At 46.3% G+C, this 19,545-nt stretch overlaps 1 protein-coding gene across 1 annotated transcript in view; it reads right to left on the minus strand.

The window, feature by feature from the left end:
- Window positions 1-280: 280 nt before the first annotated feature.
- LOC137527497 (ficolin-1-like) overlaps window positions 281-19,545 on the minus strand; it is a 40,919-nt gene continuing 21,654 nt past the window's right edge. Inside the window, exons 5-8 of the mRNA XM_068248014.1 lie at window positions 18,148-18,275; window positions 6,477-6,606; window positions 2,872-3,006; window positions 281-528 (exon numbers count right to left, since the gene is read on the minus strand). Coding sequence (XP_068104115.1) covers window positions 281-528; window positions 2,872-3,006; window positions 6,477-6,606; window positions 18,148-18,275 — 641 coding nt within the window. The remainder of the gene's footprint in view (window positions 529-2,871; window positions 3,007-6,476; window positions 6,607-18,147; window positions 18,276-19,545) is intronic.

Genomic DNA, 19,545 nt, shown 5'->3' on the forward strand with positions numbered 1-19,545 from the left:
TCAAATGTGTTACTTTGAGAAAAGTTTTAAGTTGGGATGTGATGTCACAGGGAAGCGAGGTCTTGCTTCAGATGGAAAAATATATTAACTAATAAACGGAGTATAGATCACGTGACCACACATTTCAACTCAATTTTCAGATAGTTAAAAACCTTTCCTTAAATGGGGTTGAGGGTATCTGATAGTAAATCTGCTATCAGTGGGTTGTGTGCCTATATTAGGTTTTGATTCTGAACTATGTCAATTTATTACCGAGTGTATTCCGAGTACATGTTACACATTATATGAGTCTAATCTTCATTTCAGACTGTTTATACGCATAGTGGCTATTCTTGGAATGGTACCAACTCATGCCTTTGGGATCCACTTTGCCAGGCAGGTATAAACCATTCAGGTTTGCATAGTGGCAGTTTCTGTACCACCAGCCTCCTTTAAAATTGATTGCACAATTGACGGAGCTATCATGTATGTCGTTGTCCTGGTCCAGAGTGGTGAACATCATCCCATTGTGGGTGGACAAAGAATCCCCTGGAACAGAAGATAACATTTATCATTCACAAAGCCTGATCCTGATGACCCATGACATATGGACACAAGAAACCAAACCCTCCCCCACCATGAACAGAGAAAATATATTATTCAGTGCTTAGTACGATCAACCTTGCTTTGGCAGCTTTTCCCGAAGGATGGTGCACCCAGTGATTGGTGTGATGGAGCACCCCATGACATATGTATGTTACCTTCAATCATGACATGAAGACAACACATTCAGTATTAAGTAGTGGATTCTATGAGCGTTCTGCCCCGTACAGTAAAACAACTTTTTAGTCAATACTAGGAGGGAAGAGGCACCACAAAAATTGGGTAGATCAAGCATGATGAAAAATAATGTAAATTCACTTACTCCAAAATGAAGGAAGAAACTTGTGTATAATGAATACGTTTTTGATTGGACACTAAACATATAATCTGTTTATTTTCCGATTAAAAAACGTGTTCACTATACAGAAGTTGCTTCCTTCATTTTGGGGTAAGTGAATTTACATTATTTATCATCATACTTGACCTACTTAATTTGTGGGCGACCTCTTCCCTCCAAATATTACTCTCACTCCCCCATTTTGTGGCCAGGGTTTATGTACTCCTAGTCCCTTGGATATTTTAGTCAACCTCTTTTTCTAGAGTGCGACACTCCACATCTTCAAAGAAGACCCAAAAGCCCGAGTGGGGACGGTGCTTACTCACTTGCTTGCATATATTTACTACCTGGTGTAACATAAATACTACGCTATGCAGGGCTCCTGGGGGCGCTGTTTTTTTTATTTTTGGAAAGGACCCTTCGGCCATATGCAATTAACTTTCTCCTGGGTTTTCTCCCAGGGGATATTTTCCTACCTTGCCAATATAATTCTTTTAAACCCCCAGCAAGCAGGAAAATACTCAAAATAGATTTCATAGAGCTTTTTCTTCAACTTTTTGATATTTTTTTCATTTGAAAAGTGCTGAAAATGGTGTTTTAGAGAGAAGATAAAAAATTGATCTCACAGGAGAAAATGTTAATTGCATATAGGCCTTGGACTTCTCAAGACTTCTGCCTAAACTTTTAGTCAATGACCATCTACAGCTCAGGTATTCCGTGTGCAAATTTGTGTATAAACTGTTCAAGAGTATACAAAAGATATCTGCTCTCTTTACATTCCTATAAATCAACATGGTTTCATTTTAATTCAAGCATAGAATTCCCCACATGATTGTTATTTGAGGATTGGCCAAGCTAAACATTTTCAGCCAATCTCTTTAGTTTCTCTACTACAGGGGTGATCTGGAGGCTCTTTTGTACAGACTTCAACCCCTTTAAAAGGACTCTGACCTGTAAATAAAAACAAAATCTGAACTTACCTGGGGCTTTCTCCAGCCCACCGTAGGTCGGGAGGTCCCTCGGCGTCCTTCTGGCTCCTCTCCCAGGCCCTGCTCAAAGTGGCTGGCGTGACAATACTGTGCATGCGCGGTTTAATCATGCATGCGCAGTACTGTCATGCCGGCCGCCGTGATGACGTGAGTCAGCTGGCATGGTGACAAATGACATCATCTTTCCGGAAGAGGGAGCCCGACACTCTGTCCCAGTGTCGCCGGGAGCCATTTCTGAGCAAGGCGTGGGAGAGGAGCCAGAAGGATGCCGAGGGACCTCCCGACCTACGGTGGGCTGGGTTCAGATTTTGTTTTTATTTACTGCTTGGAGTCTCTTTAAAACTGAGAGCATTTTCTGGGTACATGTTAACCTGGTGCCGGGCTGTTTGGCGCAGAGTGAGCCAAATGACGTCTCTCCCTACTGCCACTAACCCGGCGGGTATTAACTACCTTGGTAAGGGGAATAAATGTTGTCATTCTGTCATATTTACCACTACTGACTTGATTCCTGCTTTGTATATTTTTGCGATTGAGAGACGTAAAAATTAATATTTTGCAGCGATAATTCGTGAAAAGTCAAAAAACACAGAAAAAGGATATTTTTTAAATTAACATTTACATTAACATTTTTTAGTGTGAAAATTGTTACCGCAAAAAAAGTTAAAAAATCTGTATTTTTAACGCAAACATTTGTGAAAAACTTAAAAAATTAGAAAACTTATTTGAAATGCCATTTTCACAGGAAAATTACATGTAACATTATTTTTGTGAAAATAATATGAAAAGAATATTTTCACTCATCTCTATGAACGATCTCAGTTATGAGGTAGCTAAAAAAAAATCAAGAATAAATCTTTACGGTCTTCCAACACCTCAAGGAGAATGGATAACCTCTTCAGAATAATGAGGTGGTAATTTTAGACATAGCAGTAATAAGTAATATATATTGCCTGGCTTACTCACCTGCATTGCCACCTGCAAAGCTTCCCAGCACCAACTTGTACTTCTCAGATGCTCCCAGAACTTTGAAGGAATTGTATTTGGCAGAATATCGCACAAAATCAGTGTCTTGGAGATCCACCCTCAATTCCCAGGTCCCTGAAATGACATCACATGATTTTGTGATACCAACAGTAACACAATTCAACAATAACAATAAATTCAAGTTCTAACAAGCACTGCCTATGTGGATGGTGTATTCTCTTCATTCTACAAATGTCTTCAGAGCATACAGAAGCCCATGGGCCAAAGGTGGATCACAGAGCCATCAAATTTGACCCACAAGCGGTTTCCCCACTTTGCATGTTTGGCCCACTGTAGACCATCAGCAAAGCTATATTATAGTTAAAGCCAAATATCACCTCACCAGAGAAACCATATGGGCAAGTGAAGCACTAGACACCATTGAACACAGTATAGGGGAGGGAGGAGGGTCACAAAACACCAAAGAACTGTATAGGGGAAGGAGGAGGATCACTTGATGCTATAGAGCTGTTTTGAGGAGGGAGGGGGTCACTAGACACCAGGGAACTGTTTAGGTGTATGAGATGGTCCATTAGACAATGGGGAACTGTTTGGGCCTAGGAAGGGGGACCAATGGAAACCAAGGAACTGCAGTATATAGTGGAGGGAGGATGGGCACTAAATAGAGGTGAGCGTAATTACTTAATTACGATTTCGCGAAATTTCGCGTTATTAGTGTAAGTACGATTATGGCCGTAAGTACATAATCGTAATGAAGAAGGATTTCGCGAAATTCCGCGTAAGCGTAATTTTCGCGTAGCTTTCGCATTACAGTGGGTAGTGCGAAATTACGTTTGCCTTGAATGCAACCGTTTGTAAGCGTAGTTACGTAACGTAATTTCGCGATAGTTCATATTACTGTAAGTGTTAATTTTCGCATAGTTTTCGCGTTACGGTGGGTATCGCGAAATTACGTTTGTAAGAGTAGTTACGTTACGTAATTTCGCGATAGTTCATATTATTCTCATTGATCACAGGGTAATTATTGCGAAAAAGCTCGCTCTATGCGTAGAAACATTCTTGTCAATACACCCTTGAACTGCGCATGCTTAGTTTTTACATTATTTAACGCGAATAATGCCCTAAAATAGTTAAATAAACAAATAAACTTCCTCACAGTCTATAGCAATGACTGAAATAAAGCAAAATGCTAGAAAAGGCAAAGAAATGGTGTACAGTATATGAGTTCTGCAATGTGCTCTCTCTCACTCCTTCTCCTACAGAAACAACAACCCACAAAGTGAAACTAACATGGCTGCCAGATTATATGCTAGGAGGGTGGGTCAAACTACAATTGGTTGTTTAGGATGTATTTCAAAAGAAGCCTGTAATATGATTGGACAATCTCCAATACCCAGACACTTTCCTGTGTCTAGTAATTACTATTATAAACGAAATTACTTTCATTTTCAAAATTAAAATGTATTTCTTTATATAGCTAACAAGTAATTACGGAATTCGCGAAATTACGAAGAAATGCGAAATTACGTTATGGTTTAACGTGAAATTACGTTTTGAACAAAACGTGAAATTACGCGTTAAAAATTACGCTTATGGTAATATCAATTTCGATTTTAATGGCACTTACGCTACCATAATTTCACGCCGTAATAGCAAATTTCGCATGCGTGATTATAGTAACGCGAAATTTCGAAAATTTCGGCTCAACTCTAGCACTAAACACCAGGGAACTGTATAGAGGAAGCAGGGAGGACCACTAGACACCAGGGAACTGTATAGGGGTGGCAGGAGGGACACTAGACTATATGGAGGCATACAATGGAATAAAGTTGCCACCATTCCAAAAAAAAAAAAAAAAAAGCACTCAGCGATGCCGGAAGCAGTATCAATGCAATTAACTAGCTCAGAAACAGCTATCAAAAATACTGAATCATGCTTGAAAAAGTACAAATGTATTAAATGACACCTGAATAAGAGTCATGAATCATCAACCCTGTTTAAAAAACAAGGACCTAACCCCCCCCCCCCCCCCCCCTAGTGACCAGGTCATTTTTTTTACAAAATGGGCCACTGCAGTTTTAAAGAACAAGTGACACCCATGCTAACCTAGAAATAAAAAAAGCACATATATAAGTAGATAAATACTAGTTCTACTTACATAACAAAAGTATTGTGCTATCCACGTAATTCCTATGAATTTTATAAAGGAAAAGCAGAAAATCCTATTCTATGCAGTGGCCATCTTGCCAAGCTAACACTGACATCATATCCTCCCTGACTCCCCACCTCCCTTCTCTTGCTCATTGTGCATTCATTAGCTGCCCTCCTATCAGAGTCTTCAGACACTCCCACTAAGGTGTATACTAGGAACTGCACTGTCTTTTTTTTATTTACACATCCAATAACTGAGTCACCTCAGCCTTGCTTGTAAACACAAGTGAGCAAAGGATCATGTTTCAGATAGGCTAGGCAGGGAAATAAATGGAAGAGGAGGAATATATTATAGATAAAAACAACCCCCAGCATTCAACTGAATGGCACTGACTACTAAAGGGTCAGTGCTCCTAAAGTATGTGATAACTCCAAATCATAACAGCAGAAAAAGTTTTGCAAGTTTTGAATGCAGGATTAGCATCGTTATCACTTAATACACTCAGACCAGTTGCTGTTGAAATTTGATTTTTATAGTGACAATACCCAAGGCCTCGCTGCAGGGCCATACAACTCAGCTCACAAGTGATCCCCTCACCCCCTTTTTTTGCCCACCAACAGAGCTTTCTGTTAGTGGGCAATGATCTCTCCCAGGATGTTTATTTTTTTATAAATATTTATGTGTATATTTTTTAAATAAATTTCCCAATTCATTTATTTTTATTTTTTCAACACCCTCCCCCAGCCAGCCAATGATGGCTTCAGCCTATGAGAGCCGATCGCTTTCCTGTTTCCCAGGGGGACAGCCGTGTCACACGACTGTCCCCAGTACAGCTCTGCCTTAGATCGCAGCGATGTACACGGTTAAGCGGAGCTCCGTCATTCATGCGGAGATGCGCGCATCGGCGCATGCGATCCCCTGCAATCTCCGCCCCTAGAACTTCACGCCAATTGGTGTGGAGTAGTCCTGGGGCTGCCACGCTGCTCATGCCAATTGGCGTTGAGCAGTCGTCAGCTAGTTAAAAACAATACTGAGAATACGCTCTCCTGATGACTTGCATACAACCTTAATGAAGTAATTGCACACAAGGATCGTCCGGCAAATGCCTATACAAATCCTGTATTGCCACTTCACATGGTTGTTATAAATGTTATCACCACCAGGCGCACACCAAAACAAGGCCTGTTAGTATATATAAGTAGCAACCGGTTGCTTTGCAGTTCCAACTGAGAGGATCAACTGTGGTGGGAACATTTATAACAACCATTTATGTAAAGTGGTAATATAAGATTTGTATAGGCATTAGCAATCTGCTCATAAACCCTCCCCCCTCCTTATGTACCACCACCATGTTTCCCCCCTCCAGAAGTTGTAGAAACCTTGTAGATGTCTATAAGACCAGAACCGAGACTGTAGCGTAAGCGGCTATTACCTGAAGATGTTAGATGATGGATATTGTCATTCCCCAACCAGAACTCTGTCAGATGACTGCCAAACCCTGTCTTGTAAGCCTCCCAATTTCTATAGAAATCAACAGATCCATCCATACGTCTCTGGAAAACCTAGAGTGAGTGTGATCAATTAAACTGTGCACAAAACTTTGTGAAAATTAAACATAGTATACAACTTTTTCATGTTCCTCTGGGTGACACTTTAAGTTTGGAATCTATAAGTCAAGTTATCTTTCCCTCTAGTTATCTCTCTAAATATCATTGTTATCATTTCATATTTATTTACATAGTGCCAACATCTTAGTGCCAATGTAAAAACTTGTCCTGTTACTCCAGGCCTCATGCCCGCCTTGGCCACCGGGACAGCTATTCTAACCTGCATCTGCAACCTTCCTTCACCAATCAGTATATCATTTGTTCTTACTACAATTGGAGTGGACCGCATTGTGTGCCTGGGGCCTGCCAGATATGAATAAATAAATAAATAAATGCCATTAATTAAATGTTAAAAACTTGGCCTGTTACACCAGACCATATGCCCGCCTTGGCCACTGGGACAGCTATCCTGAAACCCTCTTTCATCACTCAGTATGTCATTTGTTCCACCACATCGTGTGCCTGGCACCTGCCAGAAATTAAAAAAAAAACTGTTTAAATGTCATTCATTAAGTGAAATATAAAAACTTGACCTGTTACACCAGGCCAGCAAGTCAACCAATCTCTGGCACTACTAAGCGTTGGTGCTAAGGGCCATCTGACCACAGCCTGAGACTATTCATCTTTAAAACACAAGCAGGGAAGTTAGATGAACTTAACTGCACAATGGGTAAACATGGTGGTGACGGTGGGGAAAGAAGGACTTACTGGGAAACAATACCAATCCCTGATCCCTATCACCAATAGAGTTCAGTGGGCTACCCACACCAGTCACCAAAGGACACACGCTGGTCATGTACAGCCCTAGACATCTTAGGGCAAGGACATCACAGACCTGTTAGTGCTTGAACTCGCGTGGCTGAACGGTCGCGCAACTAAATGGGAATTCAGGGCAAGCAACCCCCTCACAGAAACATAGATCAAAGAAAAAGCACTGCTTTCTTCATGCAAAGTCTGCAAGGGTGCTTTCATCTAGGTACTAGCACCTGTCACCAAAGGGTAAACACACACTGGTCTATTCAGTATTGTGCACGTGCATCACTGTACATCTAAGGGAGAGGACGCATCCATCTGAAAATGGCGCCTGCGAATAATGGCGCACGGTGTTGCCACTAATCCGTTTGCCGCTTATCGCTATTTAACGTTAAAGCCTTATTGTTATTTAACGTTAAAGCCTTATTGTTATTTACCGTTAACACACAGAACCCTCTCTGTACCTATTCCTAACCCCTAAACCCCCCTGGTGGTGCCTAACCCTAACCACCCCCTGGTGGTGCCTAACCCTAACCACCCCCTGGTGGTGCCTAACCCTAACCACCCCCTGGTGGTGCCTAACCCTAACCACCCCCTGGTGGTGCCTAACCCTAACCACCCCCTGGTGGTGCCTAACCCTAAGACCCCCCTGGTGGTGCCTAACCCTAAGACCCCCCTGGTTGGTGCCTAACCCTAAGACACCCCCCCCCTGGTGGTGCCTAACCCTAAGACCCCCCTGGTGGTGCCTAACCCTAAGACCCCCTAGTGGTGCCTAACCCTAAGACCCCCCTGGTGGTGCCTAACCTTAAGACCCCCCCAGTGGTGCCTAACCCTAACCTTGACAGTGTTACATTAAATCCCTTCCCCGTTTTGCAGTTAAATAACGTCTGCAGTTTGGCTTATGTAGGGCGCTATTGATAAATAACGTTAGTGTGTGCCACTATTGATAAATAACGTTAGTGTGTGCCACTATTGATAAATAACGTTAGTGTGTGCCGGTTTTCTTCTTTTTTCCCTGTGCGCCATTATTATGCAGTACTAACGATAAATAGCGATAAGCGTATCTTTTTAATGCGGCGCCATTTTTATGCATAGGCGCTGTGCGCCATTATTCACTGATCCCGAGAGGACATCATGGACCTGTTATGCTGGGAGTTTTTTCGGCAGATATACGGCTCGATAGATAATTTTCTCACAGGCCTGGTATAATATTGATCATTTTTCTGATCAGTTTTCTCATGGAAGTGAATGGAAATCGATCCGAAAAACAATAGGCAAATCAATTGGGAAAACAATCAGAAAATCGATCTGAAAATAAATGTTCCAGGAAAACTTGAGTATTCCCAGCGTAAGTGCTCGATCTCGCATGGCTGAATGGTCACGTAAATAGTTAGCATGGGGGGGGGTCTCTTTTGTTATCGGACATTCAGTGCAGCTGGAGGGACATGACAGACAAGCAAAGTCACCTAGCACGCAGAAGTTAGTATCACAGTATGTCATTTATTGGTACTATTTTTCAGCATTTATGCATGAAAAAACCTCTGTGAAAAATACCTTTAAAGAGACTCCGTAACAAAAATTGCATCCTGTTTTTTTTATCATCCTACAAGTTCCAAAAGCTATTCTAATGTGTTTTGCTTACTGCAGCACGTTCTACTATCACCATCTCTGTAATAAATCAACTTATCTCTCTCTTATCAGACTTGTCGGCCTGTGTCTGGAAGGCTGCCAAGTTCTTCAGTGTTGTGGTTCTGTGATGCATCTTCCCCCTCCAGGCCCCTCTCTGCACACTGCCTGTGTATTATTTAGATTAGGACAGCTTCTCTCTTCTCTCTTATCTTTTACAAGCTGGATAAATCCTCCTCTGAGCTGGCTGGGCTTTCACATACTGAGGAATTACAAACAGGCACAGCTGTCTGTACTCTGCAGGAAGAAACAGCCTGACACTTCAGTGGATGAGAGCTGAAGGGGGAAAGAAACACACAAATGATCTCTTGAGATTCAAAAGGAATGCTGTATACAGCCTGCTTGTGTATGGATGTATTTTCTATGTGTGGACATACTGTACATCAACCTACTTCCTGTTTTGGTGGCCATTTTGTTTGTTTATAAACAAACTTTTAAAAACTGTTTTTAACCACTTTTAATGTGGCGAGGAGCGGCGAAATTGTGACAGAGGGTAATAGGAGATGTCCCCTAACACACTGGTATGTTTACTTTTGTGCGATTTTAACAATACAGATTCTCTTTAAAGGGAACCTAAACTGAGAAGGATATGGATTTTTCCTTTTAAAGAAATCCTGTAATAAAAATGACCCCTCTGGGGGATACTTACCTCAGGAGGGGGAAGCCTTTGGATCCTAACGGGGCTTCCCCCATCCTCTGGTGTCCCTCCGTTAAGTGTACGAGTCCCCCGAGGTACAGCAATGTAAATATTTACCTCTCCGTGATCCTGCACATGGCGTACTAGTGGCTATTCATTCAGGTTTTGTTTTTTTTAAAAGAGAATTTTTATTAAATTTTTTAAACAAGTAACAAATCATGTCATTTCAGAAGGTTTAGTAATTCAGCGGGGTTACATAAATGCATTATAATTACCGTGACTAGTGTTGGGCCGAACAGTTCGCCTGGCGAACCTCTCTGGGCCTCTTACTACTTCCGGGTCGCAATGACCCGGAGTAGTACGCCTGCGCTGCCCGGCAGAGCGCGTCCTAGATCGCGCTCCTGTTGCCGGGCACTCTCTGCGCATGAGTGTGACGTACTCATGATGTCACGCACATGCGCAGAGAGTGTCCGGTAACGGGAGCGCGATCTAGGACGCGCTCCGCCGGGCAGCGCAGGCGTACTACTCCGGGTCATTGCGACCCGGAAGTAGTAAGAGGCCCATGGATTTAGAGATGTTCGCCGGCGAACGGTTCGGGAACCGTTCGCCACATCTCTAACCGTGACATCAATCAGAGCAGTGACAAAACTATCTAGATACATTCAATAGTTATTGAAGAGATATGTCTGAGGAAAGATTTACATAAATCAGAGGTATATTGATTATAGAATTAGTATTTGATGCGTTTCCAGCATAAGTATCACCATAATTAAGCTTGTATAAGGTCCTGTACAGTGGCCGTGATGTTAAGATTCATGATAATGGAGTCTGTTGCTTTTACCCATCTATTCCATACTTTGTCAAATTTTTGAAACTGGTTACGTGATTGATATGTGAGTTTGTATAGTGGTAAAGCATCATTAATAACTTTTTCCAGTTGGATAGGGAAGGTGGCACAGAGAGTTTCCAGTTAAGTATTATTAATTTCCTAGCGTAGTATAGGAGTATGCGAATTAAGGACAATTGATGTTTATTACATGGAATATCTCCTATGATCCCCAGTAGGCATAATTTTAGGTCCAAATTCATTCAGGTTAAGGCAGAAATAACTGAACTTGATCGATCCACTCTACTGCGCAGGCACGAGTCCTCTGCGCCTGCGCTGTAAATCGGATACGATCGGGCTCGGCTCTTTCCACCTAGCCCCAAGGAAGAGCCGATAGTGCGTCTGCGCTGGATCCAGGAGAGGTAAATATATTATCACTTGTCAGGCTTGTCGGGGGAGAATTGCGGGTGGTTTCAGGGGAGCCAAAGCTGGATTGCCTGTAGCTACAGGGATGGGGGAAGCCTCATTCTCCCTCCCGAAGTAAGTACCCCCAGGGGAGGTCTCTTTAAAATAATACCACTTGCCTGACTCTCCTGCTGATTAGAGATGGCCCAAACCTCAAACCACGAACGCGAACTTCCGCAAAAGTTCGCAAACCGGCGAACTTGGCAAACTGCAATAGACTTCAATGGGCAGGAAAACTTGAAAAACTACAAACACTGTTTCTGACCACAAAAGTGATGGAAAAAATATTTCAAGGGGTCTAACACCTGGAGGGGGGCATGGCGGAGTGGGATACATGCCAAAAGTCCCAGGGAAAATTACGGATTTGACGCAAAGCAGGGTTATAATCCCTAAAGGGCAGAAATCACATTGCATTCCTAAATTGGAGGCATAAAGTGCTTGAAAACATCTTGCGTGAGTAGACATGGATCAGCAGGTAGTGTAAGTAGTGTACTGCAGTGCTTCACACTGACAGACAAAACTCACTGTGTAACGCACCGCAAACAGCTGTTTGTGTAGTGATGGCCGTGCTGGACTGGTGCGCACCATGACGAGAGTGCAGGCAATGGCGGTTTTCAAGCCCATATGGTCAGGCTGAGGTAGCTCAATGACAGAACAACAGTGACTGAGTGTCCAGCTGATCGAATTTGGTCTGTCCACAATGAAGCAACAACCTTATTATCTTGGGTGTGCCCCCCAACACACTCATATAGGTCATTGCTTCATTGTGATACACAAGCCCCTTCACCGTGGCAAGGTAACGATCATGAAGGGGAATTGACACAATTGTTTTGTTGTTGAAGCCATAGTGCAGCCAGAAAAATTAGGCAGGCATGTATTATTCTTTTTGTTAGTGGCCACTGCTAGCAGCAGCCTTAAAAATTCAGGAATCCACCTGGAGTCCTGGACCCTGGTGGCAGAGAAGGCAGTCAAGCGGCCTGCAGGCAGAGATGCTGTGTGGGGACTGACTTAGTCTTGGGGCAGGCAGCAGCAGCCGGCAGGCAGGCAGAGACGCTGTGTCCTGTGGGGAGACTTACTTAGTCTTCAGGCAGGTAATCACAAACAACGTGCAGGCAGAGGTGCTGTGTGTGGGGACTGACTTCGGGCAGGCAGTAGCCCTCCAAGATCCATGCCTCATTCATTTTGATAAAGGTGAGGTACTGAACACTTTTTTGACCTAGGCGACTTCTCTTCTCACTGACAATGCCTCCAGCTGCGCTGAAGGTCCTTTCTGACAAGATGCTTGAGGCAGGGCAAGCCAGAAGTTGGATGGCATATTGTGACAGCTCTGGCCACAGGTCAAGCCTGCACACCCAGTAGTCCAGGGGTTCATCGCTGCTCAGAGTTTCTTAAGGCCAGGTAGTCGGCTACCTGCCGGTCGAGGCATTGGTGGAGGGTGGATCTGGAAGGGCTAAGGCGAGGCATTGGACTAAAGAATGTCTGCATGTCCTAAATCACCATGAGATTGCTAGAGCTTCCTGTTCTTGCCTGAGTGGACATGGGAGGAGGAGGAGGATTACTGGCAGTGGCACCTTTATTCCGTTGTGCTGTGACATCACCCTTAAACGCACTGTAAAGCAAACTTGCCAAATGGTGTTTCAAGTGCTGCATCCTTTTAGACTTGTGTTTATTTGGTAACATCTTTGCCACTTTGTGCTTATACCGAGGGTTTAGTAGCATTGCCACCAGGTACAGGTCATTCCTCTTGGGTTTTTTTTATACGGGGGTCCCTCAACAGGCTGGACAGCATGAAAGACACCATCTGCACAAAGTTGGATGCCGACATAATAGTCAGCGCCTCTTGCTCTTCCTCAGTAATGTCAGGTAAGTTCTCCTCCTCCCCCCAGCCATGAACAATACCACGGGAAAGGTGAGTAGCACAAGCCCCCTGCGACACCTGCTGTGATTTTTCTTCCACCTCCTCCTCAAAAAGCCACCTTCCTCATCTGACTCCTCTTCCCCAGACGACTCCTCCTCCCCCCTCCTCTGTGCTGCTGCAGGTGTTGACAAAACATCTGGTTCAGGTCATAATGGCTCCCACAACTCTTCCTCTTCTTCCTGTTTATGCTTCTCTACAGCCAGGGCCGGCCCTAGACTTTTTGCCACCTGAGGCAAATTTATAAAAAAAATTGCCGCCGCCGCCCGATCTCATACCCCCTCCTCCCCTTGGGGGGCTGCCGAGCCGGAGGGGTAGCGGGCAGGACGGGGGTATTGGGCCTAGCGGTATTGTAAGTGGACGGCGATGCAGGAAGTGACGTCAGTGGAACGCACGCTGGAACGTGGATAAGGTGAGTCCTCCCCGCCCGTGCCTCATACTATTGGGCATCGGCTGCTTCCCATTACAGCTGGAGGGGAGCACAGATGGGGGGACCCAGGCGAGGGAGGGGGGATCCGACCCCCCTCCCCACCGCTAGGCCCAATACCCCCGTCCTGCCCGCTACCCCTCCGGCTCGGCGCCCCCCCCGCCCCCACGGACGGGCGGGTGCCGGCCCTAGAAGTTTGCCGCCTGAGGCAAACGTTTCACCGCGCCTCATGAGCAGGCCGGCCCTGTCTACAGCTTGATGCACCACTCTCACATGGCACGCTCCAGGAAGAAAGCATATGGGATCAAGTCGCTGATGGCACCTTCACTGCAACTCATCAGGTTTGTCACCTCCTCAAACGGACGCATGAGCCTGCAGGCATTACGAATGAGTGTCCAGTACTTCGGCCAGAAAATGCCCAGCTCCCCAGAGCCTGACCTTTAACCGTAGCTGCAGTGGCGTACCTAGGGCATTTGACACCCGGTGCTAGGTATTGAAAGACACCCCCCCCCCCACGGTACACCACCTGCGGCGCGCAAAGCGCGCCGCAGCGAAAAAATGGGCGTGGCTATGACCTGATGGGGCGGAGCTAATTTAAAAGTGCACCCAAGTTTTAGTCAACCTTTCTCCAGAAAATTCACATCATTGCGCAGCTTTTCTCCAGAAAATACACAAAATGTCAGAAGCTTTCAACATAAAATACACGTAATGCGAGAACATTTCACCAGACATTACACGTTATGTGAGCAGATTTCACAAGAAAATACATTCAATCATGTCGGCAGATTTGACCAGAAAAAAATCATTCAATCTTGTGGTAGATTTGACCAGAACATACACAATGTCAGCACCAGATTTCACCACAAAATACACAATATCAGTAGTTAAACTGACCACAAAATACACAATGACGGTAGTTAAACTGACCACAAAATACACAATATCAGTAGTTAAACTGACCACAAAATACATAATGACGGTAGTTAAACTGACCACAAAATACACAATGTCGGTAGCAGATCTGACCACAAAATACACAATATCGGTAGCAGATTTGAGTGTTGGCAAGCTGATAGCCTGGTGGGTAGGTGGTGAAGGGTGAGCAGCCTGATTGCCTAGTGGGTAGGTGGGCAGCCTGCTGGGTAGCAGTGGTGGGTAGGGGGGCAGCAGTGGTGGGTAGCCTGCTGGGTAGCCTGGTGGGTAGGTGGGCAGCAGTGGTGGGTAGGTGGGTAGCATGGTGGGTAGGGGGGCAGCAGTGGTGGGTAGGTGGCCAGCCTGCTGGGTAACCTGGTGGGTAGGTGGGCAGCCTGCTGGGTAGCAGTGGTGGGTAGGTGGGCAGCAGTGGTGGGTAGGTGGGCAGCCTGCTGGGTAGCCTGGTGGGTAGGTGGGCAGCCTGCTGGGTAGCAGTGGTGGGTAGGTGGGCAGCAGTGGTGGCTAAGTGGGCAGCAGTGGTGGGTAGCCTGGTGGGTAGGTGGGCAGCCTGCTGGGTAGCCTGGTGGGTAGGTGGGCAGCAGTGGTGGGTAGGTGGTCAGCAGTGGTGGGTAGCCTGCTGGGTAGCCTGGTGGGTAGGTAGGCAGCAGTGGTGGGTAGGTGGGCAGCAGCGGTGGGTAGGTGGGCAGCAGCAGTGGGTAGATGGGCAGCAGCGGTGGGTAGGTGGGAAGCAGCGGTGGGCAGGTGGGCAGCAGCGGTGGGTAGCCTGCTGGGTAGCCTGCTGGGTAGCCTGGTGGGTAGGTGGGCAGCAGCGGTGGGTAGGTGGGCAGCAGTGGTGGGTAGGTGGGCAGCAGTGGTGGGTAGCCTGGTGGGTAGGTGGGCAGCAGTGGTGGGTTAGGTGGTGGGCAGCAGTGGTGGGTAGGTGGGCAGCAGCGGTGGGTAGGTGGGCAGCAGCGGTGGGTGGCCGGGCCGCTGCACCTGTAAAAGAAAAAACCTTACCTGCAGATGAAACCTCTCTTCCGAGTCCCAGGCAGCCTCCGCAGCTCCTCTTGAATGTCCCGCGCCGTCTCCTGCTGCGTCATCAGTGCAGGGCTACGGGAAGATGGCCGCCGAAGCCCACACTGGAGACAAAAATAGACGGCAAGATGGCGTCGGCGGCCATCTTGCCGTCTATTTTTGTCTCCAGTGCGGGCTTCGACGGCCATCTTCCCGTAGCCCTGCTCGCCTGCTCGGGTAAACTGAGGGCGGCTATCAGCCGCCCTGTCAGTGCCCGTTGCCGGCGCCCGTGGAGGGGAAGCGCCGAAGGAGGGGACCCATGTGAGGGAGATGTGGGGGGGTATTTCCCCCCTCCCCGCCGACGCTGCCACCCCTCCTTCAGCGCTGCTTCCCCTCCTGTGTCATCAAGGCTTCTGGGGAGGCCTTGATGACACCCCCCCTGGAGCTGACACCCGGAGCGGAGCGCTCCTGGCCGCCCCATGGTAGGGACGCCACTGCGTAGCTGTACAGATACTCTTTGACGGCTTTCTCCTGTTGTAGCAGGTGGTCAAACATGAGGAGCGTTTAATTCCTGCGAGTCGGGCTATCGTAAATCAAGCACCTCACCGGCAAGTTGTTTCTCTGCTGAATATCGGCCAAGCACCCATAACCGTGTAGGAACGCCTGAAATTCCCACACACCTTCCTGGACTGCTTCAGGACCTCCTGTAAGCCTGGGTACTTTCACACAAATCTTTGGATTATAATCAGCCCATGTGCCATGCAGGGTACATGTGTCAAGATGCCCAAACTCAAAGCCAAAATGAGATTGCTGCCATTGTCACTCAGCCGAGGAGGATGACAGCAAAGAGGATGTAGCAGGAGGAGAAGGAGAGGAGGTGGAAGCATGCCGGCCAGCCATGGAGGTGTCACAACTAGGTCCGCTGAACAGCCACGTACTCCCTGCTTGCCAGCGGTCACCAGGTTGACCCAATGTGCTGTATAAGTAATGTACCTGCCCTGACCGTGCTTTGCAGACCAGGTATCTGTGGACAGATGGACCCTTGATCCAATGTTGTGCGCCATAGATGACACCACTTGCCTTTCAACATCATGGTACAGTTTGGGTATCACCTTTTTAGAAAGATAATTATGGCATGGTATCTTCCACTGCGGTGTCCCAATGGCCCAAAATTTTTGGAAGGCCTGAGAGTCCCCAAGCTGGTATGGTAACAGCTGACGAGCTAACAGTTCCGCTAAGCCAGTTGTCAGACGCCGGGCAAGGGGGTGACTGGCAGACATTAGCTTCTTCCGCTCAAAGATTTCCTTAATGTACACCTGGCTGCTGTGGGCAGAGGAGCAGGAACCGCTCAAGGTGAGAGGCGGAGTGGAGGAGGGTGGCTGTGAAGGTGCAAGGGATAAAGTGGCTGAAGATGCACCTGAAGGAGGAAGAGGAGGCGGAGAGTGACTTTGCATTTGTGTGCTGCTTTTCCTCAGGTGGTCATCCCATTGATGTTTGTGCTTCTTCATCATATGTCTTCGTAAGGCAGTTGTCCCTACGCGGGACAGAGAGTACAGATGGCATTGCTGTCATCTGAGGCAGACACACAAAAAAAATTTCCACACCGGTGAGGTCTGGGATGATGGCATTTTGGTGGTGGCGGCAGCAGCTGACCTTGAAGGGCATGTTGGCTGGCTGGCCATAGGTGGCAATACATGCCGCTGGACACTGCCACGAGCTGTTTCTGACGACGAGCTCCCCCTGCTTCTTACAGCAACTCGTCCCCTTTCTACTCCTCTCTGACTCCCTCTCTGAAGTGTCCCCCTGTTCATCTTTCATCTCTGTTCGTCTATTGGGAACCCACGTGACATTCATGGCAGGATCATCATCATCATCAGATCGGGAGACCTTGGGGCCATTCAACTGGCCCACAGCGACCAATCCACTTTCCAGGAAACTTTTCATGCTCGGACATGACACCCATAATGTGGTGGTGCATCATATTATGGGTGTCAGGTCCGAGCATTCCTAGATCAACAGTTTCCTGGAAAGTGGATTGGTCGTCATGGGCCAGTTGAATGGCCCCCAAAGTCTCCCGATCTAACCCCCTTAGACTTTTACCTTTGTGGTCATCTGAAGGCAATTGACTATGCTGTGAAAATACAATATGTGCAGCACCTGAAACTATAGATACTGTAAGCCTGTGATAGCATTTCTGCTGTGGTGTTGCTATCAGTGTGTGCAGAGTGGGAGAAGAGGGTTGCACTGACAATCCAACACAATGGGCAGCAAATTGAACACATTTTATAAGTGGTCAGAAACTTGTAAATAACTCATGAAAGAATAAAGTTAAGTTAAAACCAAGCACATCGTTGTTTTTCTTGTGAAATTCCCAATAAGTTTATTGTGTCACATGACCCTCTTCCTATTGAAAAAACAAAAGTTGGATTCAAAATGGACTACTTCAAAATGGCCGCCATGGTCACCACCCATCTTGAAAAGTTTCCCCCCTCACATATACTAATGTGCCACAAACAGGAAGTTAAGATCCCCAACCATTCCCATTTTATTAAGGTGTATCCATATAAATGGCCCACCCTGTATATTATAATACTACAACACTAAACACTTGGACAGCAGAACCCCTCTTCTATGTCTTGCTCCCCATTTACAGCCTCTTTTTTCAATTCGTATCCTGATCTTATATGTCCAGCTGTTCCTCTTCCATGTTTAGCCACCCCCATGTGCTGCAGCCGCCGAAGGCCCAGGCCTTTGTAGCCTTTTCAGAAATCTGTTCCTGTCCCTACTGGACAGCAGCTCCTCTACACTGCAACCTATCTGGCCTTTATCTTTATTAGAATTATGAAAGTAGCGGTACGTACAATCCAGCCTCCTCCATCAGTGTCCATGTCACACAGGACCTCCAATGGCCGCTCTCCATCCGGGTATATGGTGTACCAGTCACTCATGGTGAAGCCTTTATCCAGCAACTCCTTACAGCTCCTCACAACTAAAGAAACAGGAAAAGTTAGTCACACTGGAGTAAGTCATAATGCTATCACATGTACAGTTTAAAGCAGGCCTAGGCTAACTTAACGCACACCGGACCGCATGCTGCGAACCATGGACCGCATTCCTAAAATATTTTCCCTCTTCCCTCCCTCCCTGCAGAGTCAAGGGCGGGCAATAAGAGTGGGTTAAAACTTACCTGATTGCTTATTCCCGTATCACGTGTCCATGGCAACAGGGCATTACATGACACACTGTCATGACATTCCAACATATTAAGACCTGTTGCCATGGAAACACTGCGCTGGAATTAGTAATCATGTGAGTTTAAACCCACTCTTATTACCCACTCGCTTGTATGCCGGGGGGGGGGGGGGGGAATCCAGCCGCCTGTCGGCAGGCTGGATTTACAATGCCGTATCCAGCCTGCAGGCTGTAGTTTATCCAGTGCCAGTTTAAGGACGTTGAGAAGAATCCAAATACACTGCATATACAAAAGTAAACAAGGTCAATAAGCATGTAACAAAAACTATTTATTTGGGGCTACAAATAAGACTGTATTGAATCCAAGAGCAAATCTCTTTAATTTCTGAAGTCCTTATGGATAGACCTAATAACCAACCCAGTGCACTTTGAAGGTCTACCGTGAGATCACAGCTAGGCGATTTCATTTACTCTTCTAAGGGTTGTCTAGCCAGAGGACCCTCTCATCTTCCCATCTACTTGTGCTGCCTTCCTCTTACAGTTAAAGTGACCTGAACACATCATATATAAAAGTATTTAATTAATGTAAGTCCCCATAAAGAAGGTTTGTAGATGATGTTCACTTTTTTCCTTGGGGCAGGGGTGTCGAGATGGGGGGGGTCTGGGAGAAGCATTAATTTAACTTACCTAGGGCAGCAACTCCAAAGCCTTTGTATCCACAAGGGCATTAATCTTACAGCTGTCAATGCCATACGGCTGCATTTCAAAGTGCCCATGGTAAGTCCAGTATGTTCCCGGCCCCTTATGTATGCCAGGAGATGTGATGTGCCCTGCTGCTGGTGTATGCTGAAAGATGTAGCGTGCTCAGTCACTGGTGTATGCCGGGAGATTAGAATCCCTGGACACTGGTGTATGCCAGGAGATGTAGAATCCCTGGACACTGGTGTATGCCAGGAGATGTAGCATATCTGGCCAGTGGTGTTTACCTGGGGATGTAGCATGCCCAGACACTGGTGTATGCAGTGAAATGTTGGGTGGTCATCCACTGGTGTATTTTGGGAGATGTA

The sequence above is a fragment of the Hyperolius riggenbachi genome, chromosome 8, assembly GCF_040937935.1.
Source record: "Hyperolius riggenbachi isolate aHypRig1 chromosome 8, aHypRig1.pri, whole genome shotgun sequence".
Lineage (NCBI taxonomy): Eukaryota > Metazoa > Chordata > Amphibia > Anura > Hyperoliidae > Hyperolius > Hyperolius riggenbachi.